Source organism: Carassius carassius, chromosome 24 (assembly GCF_963082965.1).
Source record: "Carassius carassius chromosome 24, fCarCar2.1, whole genome shotgun sequence".
Classification (NCBI taxonomy): domain Eukaryota; kingdom Metazoa; phylum Chordata; class Actinopteri; order Cypriniformes; family Cyprinidae; genus Carassius; species Carassius carassius.
In genome coordinates, this window is record NC_081778.1 from 14,933,046 (window position 1) to 14,944,186 (window position 11,141).

General features: G+C 40.8%; 1 protein-coding gene and 1 pseudogene across 1 annotated transcript in view; both read right to left on the reverse strand.

Annotated features, from left to right (window-relative positions):
- Positions 1-4,496: 4,496 nt before the first annotated feature.
- On the reverse strand, positions 4,497-6,389 carry LOC132103605 (probable N-acetyltransferase 14; annotated as a pseudogene).
- Positions 6,390-7,012: 623 nt separating this feature from the next.
- The window catches only part of LOC132102901 (zinc finger protein 628-like), a 15,577-nt gene continuing 11,448 nt past the window's right edge, over positions 7,013-11,141 (reverse strand). The window contains exons 4-7 of the mRNA XM_059507619.1: positions 10,628-11,141; positions 10,205-10,547; positions 9,789-9,943; positions 7,013-9,411 (exon numbers count right to left, since the gene is read on the reverse strand). The exon at positions 10,628-11,141 is cut by the window's right edge and continues 578 nt beyond it. Of these exons, the coding sequence (XP_059363602.1) occupies positions 7,174-9,411; positions 9,789-9,943; positions 10,205-10,547; positions 10,628-11,141 (3,250 nt within the window). The 3' untranslated portion in view covers positions 7,013-7,173. The remainder of the gene's footprint in view (positions 9,412-9,788; positions 9,944-10,204; positions 10,548-10,627) is intronic.

Genomic DNA, 11,141 nt, shown 5'->3' on the forward strand with positions numbered 1-11,141 from the left:
ACTGTCTTTGGCTCTTTCCTGGTGACTTTAAAGTTGGCATCCTGTGTTGTTTGTCTGTCTCCAGTCACTCGACTTCACCCTCTCATGCACTCTGCGGCCAGGGAAATCACCGCTCCCCAATGAGCTCCCTCTCAAGTGTATGTGTGTGTACGTCTGAATGTGAACATCTGGAACAAATCAGTCTACTCCCATGATTTACCTTCCGACCACAAGTCTTTCTGAGGTCTGACCACAATGTGCTATCTGTGTATAACATGGGAAAACAGAGAAAAGAGTATAATGCAGGTCCTGCTCCCGTTAAAGCTGATTCTCATGATTTTTTACTGCAAATTATTTGTTTTGGTGTGCATTATCAAAAAAGAGAAGAAGAAAAAAGACAAGACTTTTAAGACAAATATAAATCTTATGATATGCACACGTTACTAATTGTCACCAAAAATATATAATTCCGTCATTATTTACCCTCATGTCACTTCTTTGGAGCACAAAATAAGATATTGTGAAGAATTTCCATACTATGAAAGTCAGTGGGGTCCGATATTGTTTTGGACCCTACACTCTCAAAAATAGGGAGCGAAGAACTGTTTTTGGTTCCCTCAAAGAACCTTGCAGTGGCAATGTTTTCTTAGTGTGAGTATTTAAAAAATCTAAATAATCTTTTTCCACTATATAAAGACCCTTTTGCCAATGAAAAGGTTCCATGAATGTTAAAGAATCTTCAATTAATTATAGATGCCAATAAAGAACCTTTATTATCAGGAGTGTATTGACTTTCATTGTACAGACAAAAAATAAAATAAAAAAATGAAACATTCTTCAAAACATCTTCTCTTTGTGCAAACGCTTTGTGATTCACAGGAGAAAGAACATCGTGATGGTGAGTAAACGGTGACAGAATCTTTAACATTTGGTTCTCACAGGTGACCCAAAGCCCACTTTCCTTTGTTTCTTGCTTAAGGTGGGCAATGAAGACCACCATATTGATTCAAGGGGCACAACAAATTAATTGAATCATTGCCGGAAACACCAGTCATATTTTCCGAAACGCACCCACCTACACCCACAAACAAACACACACACACACACACACACAGAGAGAGAGGCCCATCGTGCAGACAAAATCAACCACAACTGCAAACACACTTACTTTCCAGAGTCATGAACTCACATCTGTTTCCTGGCGACAATAATAGTTAGACATCGGTTAGGAGGATATAGAAGCAGGTGTTCAATTGCCTGAGCAGCTCTGTACATTATAACAAAAGCTCCTCCACAACACACCCGCCGCTATGACTTGCAAAGCTACCAAAAGGAAAGATGAAGTAATTGCGCTCATTAGTTGACTAACACAATTGCAGCCATGAAAACTTAGTGGCTAGTACTAAAAGAGGTTTTTACATTAGAGTTGTGCATGACAAAGACTCAACACTGTCTGTGAACAAAAATGGGGTTACAGGTTCTTCTAGTAGTGGATTCATTTTTATACCTCAATGTGAGTGCACTGAAGAGGTCTGATAAAATGTAAAAAGTTTCAGATAGAATTTCAAATCATTATGAAACTGTATTTAAACCTAATACTGGCTACAGGAAAGTAATACCAAAACCAGCAAAATGAGTACAACAGGCCTACATATTTAGCATGTTTATTACTTAAAGTTGTTTAGGTAGTTCCATAACCTCTTTTTCTGTAATAGGTAAAACTCCCAGATTGCAGATATGTGTTTGATTGCATTGAATATATATATATATACAATTATATCCTTTAAATATAAAGATGGTACACTTTCATGACCATGTTTAACACACTTAAGTGCAATATTAAATGAAAGGTTTTACTTTAAAGTACATTTTAAATGATTTTTTTAATAATCTTTTAGCATTCATTAAATAAGTTCACTTGTTTAGACGTGTTGTCTAACATACTAAAGTGAAGTGACATTCAGCCAAGTATGGTGACCCATACTCAGAATTTGTGCTCTGCATTTAACCCATCCGAAATGCACACACACAGAGCAGTGAACACACACACACAAACACTGTGAGCACACACCCGGAGCAGTGCGCAGCCATTTATGCTGCAGCGCCCGGGGAGCAGTTGGGGGTTCGATGCCTTGCTCAAGGGCACCTAAGTCGTGGTATTGAGGGTGGAGAGAGAACTGTACATGCACTCCCCCCACCCACAATTCCTGCCGGCCCGGGACTCGAACTCACAACCTTTCGATTGGGAGTCCGACTCTCTAACCATTAGGCCACGACTTCCCCCGTCGAAAGCACATGTAAATGATTTGATAGTGATTACTTTTAAAGTTAATATATTTAAAACATACTAAATTGCAATTTCAGTAATTGTGAAATTACATGTAAAATGTAATTTCAACCTCCAGTTAGGCACATCAATCATAACCATGATTGATGATCAGCTGACTTTCTCAGACCACATTGCTAAAACTCTCCGATCCTGCAGATTTGCTTTATTCAACATCAAGAAGATCAGGCCTTTTCTTTCGGGACATGCTGCACAACTCCTGGTTCAAGCTCTTGTTCTCTCCAGGTTGGACTATTGCAATGCTCTCTTGGCAGGTCTTCCAGCCAGTTCTTATCAAACTTTCACAATTAATCCAGAACGCTGCAGCAAGATTCATTTTTAATGAGCAAAAAGAATACACGTCACACCTCTGTTTATCAATTTGCACTGGCTCCCAATGGCTACTCAAATTTAATTCAAGGCATTGATTTTTGCCTACAAAACCAACACTGTCTCTCTGGATATCATTGCTCTTTTGTTGATTTTGATTGCTGTCATTGTCCTCATTTGTAAGTCGCTTTGGATAAAAGTGTTTGCTAAATGACTAAATGTAGGAAGAAAAGGAAGAGTTCACCCAAAAATGATATATTTACATCTAATTTGAAAACATCACATTCAGTTTCAGTATATTCTTTCAAAGTGTATTGTCACCATAAGCATTCTATTTAAACCTATGCTGTGAAAACCTGCTAAAGCATCCTTTTTCACAAGAGTGTGGTTTTTCAGCAATAGTTAAATGTTTTGGGTAAGTTAGTAGTGAAAGCCTTAGCAGTGACAATGCAACCTTCTGTTGCAGGTGAGCATCAACTCAACCACACAGTGAACTGTATAAACATCCGGTGGTGAATGATAGCCTTAGGTGCTGTTGGGTAGTAGTGCGAGTGGTTAAGGTATAGCTGGTGTTTTAAGCCAACCACACAGCATGAGCAGCTCTTAGTTTCAAATACACTCAGCGTCACTAAACTGTATCCACCCACACAAATTTAGAGTAGCATGCAGAGTTAACTGTAACTTGCAATGTCTCTGCAACAAAGTTAAAGCAAACAGGCTGGATATGAGACATTGAACTCAATTTGAGTTTGTATCATATTGTGTTGTTCCTAGGTTTGCTTCTGGTAAAATCTTTCAGTGCAGCAAAACCACAGATATATTGGTACAGAAAGATCAGTGAAGCAGAAAAACAGATAACCATGCTTGGTAGAAACACATCAAAAGGTCCATACTGAGGAGATATACATTCTTTACATTTACTAGTAAACTGCTTAATTAAGTGTGTTTTAGCATAATTTAATGGCATGAGAAACCTGGGGGAAAAAACCTTTATTTATACTTTTAAAAAGCTTATTCATTAGCAGTCAAAGGAAACATACAAAATGTTTTCACAAAAACTCTCAAATTCACTCAATAATATGACATCATAAATAAGATAAACACATGTAAATCACAATCTTTGTCCATTTCTCTCCTCCAAAAAGTACATTTAAAAGCAATCCATGCTATAAACAATAACTCAGATGACTGATTGTCCTTTCAGGCCTAGGCTCTTCTAGCATCTTCATGGTTTAGGCTTTGAAACCCAGAGATGATTTATGTAATGTTCAAAAACATTAAAATGCTCTTACGTATTTATTATAAGTGATTTTTATAAGATAATATGTATAGCGGCAAAACCAGAGAGGATCCTGGTGTCGGTGATTCACTGGGACAATGTGGAAAAACTAATCCATTTATGAATCTGAAATCTGAAGCTTTTTTAAAGGAATATTCCAGGTTCAAGATGAGTTGAGCTCCATCAACAGCACATAATGCTGATTAGCTCAAAAAACAAGAGACAAGTTGAAATGTCTTTAAATTTGACATTGCATGATCCATTTTCTAAATGCATTTTATGGATCTAGTTGTAAATTAATCATTTTCTAACAGAACAAGTCATTTTCAATCAGTTACATTCGGATGTACATTGTAATATAGAAGGTCATTTAAATACTTTCATTTAAAGTGTACTTTAAAGTATTGTAAAATGATTTAATAATCTTTTGGCATTCATTAAATAAATGCACTTGTTTTGACATGTTGTCTAACACACGCAAGTTTTAACAAATTTCTTTTTATAAAATGCTTATCCTTACATTTTTACTTTTAAAATTCAAATTTTTCTCCTACTGTCCAGCTCACCGTAAAATATTTTTTTGAGGTCACCTTTAACATTACACCACACAGGTTTATTGATCTTAACGTGTATTGAACCCAGAATATTCCTTAAATTAAATGTTGCCTTCTCTAGCAAATAAAGCCTTTTGTTCTTGCTTCAGTGTGTCTTCTAGATTCTTAACAAACACTTTAGTTAAGGGGAAACCCAACCAACCCTTTTCTGGCTCTTCATAATCATCTTCCTCTCCCTCAGTCCCTGTAGTCTCACCCTGCAGGTGATAACCTAGCCTCCTGAAGAAAGCTTCTCCCACTTTGGATTGAAATGGCAGATGGGCATATAACCGCCGTATACCACTCTGCTTTGTTCTGGACTTCAGTCCCTGCACCAGCAGTCTGCCCAGTCCCTCTTTGCAGTACCAACTCTGGACCACCAGCCTGCAGATGCTACATACACCGTCCCGACTCCAACCATCTCTAGCCTTGCATCCCATAAACTCCCCATCACCCACACCTTTCCAGCAACCTTCGCCCTCTCCTTCAGCTCATCCTCATCCACCTGTTCTCTCTCGTTCGTCTTGTCCTTCTCCTTTTCTTTTTTTTTTACACTGTCTGGTTTTCTCCAGGTTGGCTCTGCCAGTGTGAGGATTGAGTAGATCTGGCTGGGTGTCTGCATGGTAACAGCTGCCCATGTAGTCCCAGTATGGCCTGCTGGAGCCCAAGATGCCCACTGACCGTGGTGTGGTGAGTTTGAGGTAGATGATGTAGATGAAGACAGGGAATGACCAAGGCCATGATAAATGAGTGCAGCACACAGCGGAGGACAGAGGAGAGGGTGGCCAGCATGAGGAGAGCGAGCGGACGAGTCAGAAGGTAAAGAATCAGGTGGTTCTCCGTTCCCTCACATCCTTCCTGCAAACAAAGATAGAATGAAAGGAGGCCAAAAAAAAAAAACACTTCTTAAATGTTAGCATAATGTACCCCACTGACCTCTCCAGGACGTATCTTCTCATTATTTCGATCCACCAAGTTCTTTGATATTGCTAAAGAACAACATGATCTTCATGTATGGCCCTTCTGCGGTAATAGTGGCATATATACATAGCCCATGAGGGATACAATGTTGAATCACACCTTGGTCAGCATCAATGTCCTTACCTTGCATCCTGTGCAAAGCTACATCACCGAGGTCCAATCTGACCATTTTACCTGAGAGAGACATTATTTATATATACATACTGTATATATATATATATATATATATATATAGAGAGAGAGAGAGAGAGAGAGAGAGAGAGAGAGAGAGAGAGAGAGAGAGAGAGAGAGAGAGAGAGAGAGAACCGGTAAATACTTTGAGGACATGCAAAATAAGGACATTATCGAGATAGACTTGTGGTCTATGTAAGTTACGATTTCCTCATGAGCATATTATATTGTATTACATCTTAAACTTTTGTGAAAAAACAACTTAGGCTTGTGTACGTCTGTCCGACTGAGCAGCTATTCAAGAAGCATTTAACAGGTTTATTAGTAGCATGCCATGCTGTACCGTCATCTTGCTCCATCATCACGCTTTTTTGTAATCCCTTATATGGTAAACACCGCCTTCTTTAAAGCTCATTCTATGTCTGTAATATAAAGAGCATGCGTGAACTACTTACCCAATATTCAGAAACGCCCCGAGTGCTTAAAAAGCAAGCTAATGCAAAAATGTCCTCTTCTCTAGTTGGTGTTATTTGCCGTCTTCGAGGTTGTCAACGTTCAACAATTCAACGTTGTCTTCCTGCATGGAATATAATTTCAACCAAACCAATCCACATCCGGGAATACGAACCTGCACAAAATGCGTAGTCTTAGATGCGCATGTAGCGGATTAATCTTCCTACGATAGAACACATGCGTCCTGTATGGATTTGCTCCATTATTATGTGGCATTACAAATTTGTGCGAGTTAAATATATGTTAAGAAAAAGGTCTTATATATAAACAAGAGATTATCTCTGTCTGTAAAAAAAAAAATAATAATAATGATTTGCTGCAACATCAAATGGAATTATTAACTTTATCCATGAAAAAGTTTACCTTCATATTAAGTCAAATTAATAATAATATATAAATAAAAACAATATATTTTTAAGATGAGAAATTAGTAAAATGGCACACACAAATACTGTAATTCATACCTAATTTTTATTGGTAACTCATCTAGTACCAATATTAAGAATGAAAACAAAGTGTAAACATATTTACAAAAGTTCACTTTGTACAGTCACTGTCAACATGACAGCATAGCTGAATATAGTTCATATTTCATATTAGTTTATAAATTCTATTTTCAGTGCACCCTGGACGTAGTAGAGCTCCAGGGATTTTCTTTATTTAGAAACCATTGTTTTTTTTTTGGCTGGGCTGTATTCAGTGATTGTGTTTTGTGAAATAGCTCCCCGTAGGGGCCAGGTGAACAACTGTAACTAACAAAAAAGTCTTTAATGATTTATGTAAGATTCAACATAGGTCCTTTGTTGGTCCTACAGCTACGACACTCTCTAAAACCATCAATCACAGTCCTTTATCACTTTAGAATAACATAACCATTACTAGAAATTAATCCAATTTGGATGTGGTAAACAAATCTGCAATTTTGCATTTGAAACCGTGTCATGAGGTGAGAACTGTGTTAAAGCCAGTCAAATTGACTATTAGTGTTCTGTTCTCCATACTTAGCCCGAAGTTCCAATCAGTCCCATCTCTGATGATGATATGCTCTCAGACTCAGCAAGTTTCAACTCTTCTGACATTACTTCCTCTCGTGCATCGTAAGCTTGCTTGTCCTCAGTTCCTTCCACTAAAGTATGTCCTACATCTGGTGCCTCTATTCCACCCTCTCTCAAACTGCTGGTGCTAACTTCAATTATAACAATGCCTTCCCCCGCCTCTAACTGGAAGATTCCCTCCATTTGCCCAGAGTTTGCCCCAACAGCACTTTTGAAACGGCCCCTTGCACCAGAACTATTGCCCTCGCCTTCTATCAGTGCAATCATTTGAACACTGTCCCTTGGACCTGTGCTTCCATCCATTTTTGCCTCATCTCCAAGCTCAAATACCACATCCTGCCCTTCCAGAGGCACCAAGGCTTGACCCGGGTGGCAAGAAAGGCTGAGATCCTCACCTGGGCCTCCTATGAAGCCCGAGCTTGGCTGAATGTCCTCCTCACTTTGAGGCTGTGTTTGGAAATGAAGCACAAAAGACTTTTCTTCAACACTTCCCTCGGCATCTGCAGCTCCATGCCCCTCACTCTGTCCGGTCCACTCTTGGAGTAAGTTAAGAGAGACCATTTCTGCCTTCTCTTTTCCTGCATCTCCTTCGCATTCTCCCTCTGACTGAAACCGTAGGAAATATGACTTCTCTCCTCCCTCACTATTCCCTCCCTCTTCTTGCTGGCCCTCACCTTCAATCTGCAAGACATAAGACTGCCCTGTGTCATTCCCGCCCTCCATCTCCACCTTCACCTCCACCCCATCCCCCTGTCCTCCATTCTCCATTTCTTTCTTTAGACACAGAACAAAGTGCTCCCTAGAGATTTCTTCGACAACTTTCTCTTCGACTTGAACCTTCTCAGGATCACTGCTCAACATGGGCGAACTGTTTGTTAGTGTGGAGTTTGCCATCACTGACATGATGCTAACTGCAGGAACTGAAGAGTTTTCTGGTACTTGGCTAGTGATGACAGGTGACACAGCCGGTGGACTGTCAATATTAAGCTGTGGGAACTCGGCCTTTAAAGAAGCAGCAGAAGTGGAACTGGATATTGTAGTAGATGTGGAAGTTGCAGCTGATAACATTAATGGTTGCTTAACTGGTGTGGTCTGAACATTAGGGGGGGATTTATGGATAGGCTTCCGTCCACGCCTGGCTCCTCCCTTCCTGCTACGACCGAGGCTGCCTAAAATGGGACGAGCAATCGTCGATGTGCTTTGAGGCTGGGCAGTAATGAGGGGAGAATTATTATTTGTCAAAATAAATCTCTGCTGTGTTTGAACTGGTTGAAATTGCTGGAATTGTGTTTGGGGTGTTGCCAGAACTTGGGGCATTGCTGGAATGGTCTGCACCAAGCGGAGGGTCTGTAGATTTGATGGGGTGGAAAGAGTGTTTGTACTGGATGCTGTGGGAACCAAGATAAGACTAGGCTGGTTTCCATTGCTGGATTGGCCCTGAAGAAGCAGGAAATTCTGTGTCTGTGGGGGTGGCGGTGGTGGAGGAGGAGGGGCTGGCTGTGTTGGTGTGGGATTGGATAGTGGGATCAGCTGCAACCCTGAAGTCGTCTGGATCATAAAATAATTCTGTGATGTGTTTGGAGGTATGTCCAGATTTGGGGGTGAAAGGATCAATGTGGAATTGCTATCAGTGGAAAACAATGAAGTAATCCCTCCAGGTACATTCAAGTTTAAATTTAGCGTTGCTGTCTCTGAAGCCCCAATACCTTTAGCCACCTTTCCTGATTCCTTCATACATGCTACTGTACCCCCAGAACTGTGAGTTCTCAAGTGCCTTTGCAGGTAGGAGAGCATGACAAACTCTTTTCCGCAGTGTTGGCACTTGAAGTCCTTGTGCGAGGAGTGTGTGCGCAGGTGCAGCTGCAGATTGGATGAGTGGGTGAAGCTCTTGTGGCACTGGGAGCACTGAAAGGGCCTTTCTCCAGAGTGTGTCCGTTCATGCTGTTTGAGATTGGAGGTCTGAGAGAAAGCCTTACCACACACAGAACAACTGTGTGGACGTAGGCCAGAATGGAGCTGACTGTGGCGACGGAGACAGCTGGTGTTCTTGAAAGACTTGCCACATTCCTGACATACATATGGCCTCTCACCGGTGTGCTGGCGAAGATGGTACTGGTAGTGTGAGCTCCACTTAAAGGTCAGTGGACAGTAGGGACACTGAAAAGCCCGCACACCTGTGTGGACCTAGATGGGTTGAGAACAGTTTTCAAGATGTTTTAATAATAAAATAATATTAAGCTTAATATAAATTAATAATTAAAGCTTAATGAAAGTATTATGAGTTTAGTTCTTACGACTCATGCGCTACACAGTTATGTGTGCCATACTAATTGAAATACAAGCCACTGGTAAGATTTCCTTTAGTGTGTTGTTAAATACTGCAGTTGATAAGCTTTTGAACTGGACTTGCCCATGAATATTGTTAAAATATATATAAAATACCGTAAAATAAAGTAAATATATTATATCACTGATTTAATAATGAAATGAATCAGTTATTTCATACTGCTCTAATGCAAAAAACAAATCAAAATGTCAATTTGACAAGAAGCTCTGATTACCCTTTGGTGTATGGAGAGCAGTGAGGACCTTTTGAATCTCTTGCCACACTCTGTGCATCGATAGGGTCTCTCCCCAGTGTGGTCTCTCATGTGGTACCGAAGTCCTGATGAACCTTTGAATGACTTCCCACATTCAGAGCAGTGATATGGCCTCTCTGAAGGGAATGAAGAGAGAAACACATCCGTGAGATGAATGTGAGAGTTTCATTGTATGTGCAAATTTCTCGTGTCAAACAGGTGTTTATTATACCATGTAAGTTAATGTAAAATCTTAATTTATCAAAAGCTTGAGAATAAATGGCATAGCATAATAACACAGTATAATAAATAAGAACAATGTAAACTGACAATCAGAGATGCCAGATATTGAAAATAAACCAAAACAAATGGTTTAGCATCCACTACAGCACTCTTACCGTTATTTGTGCTAGATATCTTGCTGCCTCCACCTCTCCTGGCTCCCTTTCCTGAAGCTTTGGCTGATGGCTTCACAGCTCGTCTCTCTCCCTCCTCAGTAACAGCGATCAAACTGACATGGATCTCTCTCTCTCCGTCTTCTCCCCCTGTCTTTAAGGAGGGCAGGGGCAGTGAGAGAGAGGGGCAGACGATCTCTGCTTCTGCCTCTGCCTCAGCAAGCAGCCTTTGCTCAGGAGTGTGGGAGTGCTGATGGTTGAGCAGAGAGGAGAGCAGAGGGAAGGAGCGGTCACATGCCGAGCAGTTGAACTGAGAACGTGACTCAGATAAAGCAAGAGGATGGGCCTTGAAAAGAAAGAAATAATGAGAAATGGAAGTTTGTTTCTTAGAATTCTCTATTCACCAGAAAAGCTTCTTGATCTCACCTGGGCCACGTGTCTGGTCAGTCCGCTGCTGGTCTTGAAACTCTTCCCACAGTAGGCACATTCTGTTGTAGCTTGTGCAGTTGACACACTGGTATCAGTGGGCATCTGATTCACGGATGCAGTGAAGGTCTGCAGAAGATCATACTGTGCCTGCCCCGACTCATTTCTAACAGCAGCCAGACCAAGTAACTCTGCCGTCTCCCCACTATCTGCAACTGTGGTGGTTTCAACAACCTCTTCAAAGTCTGCCAACAATGGTGAAGCCCCCACCAGTGACACTCCACCTCCCTCAGCCTCTGTGCTATTTTCTGTAGCAACCCCTTCACCACCTGCTGGGCCAAGGCTATCTAGATGTAGAGTCTGATGCTCCTCAAGGTGACTCTGTGTTGAAAATGTCTCATTACAGCTGCCACAACTAAAAAGCATAACACTAGCACCTGTGTCGGCCTTGCACATGTGGATATGCTCTGTGTCTGAGACAGCGGAGGAAGTGGCTGTGAGTGTCAGCTGTGGC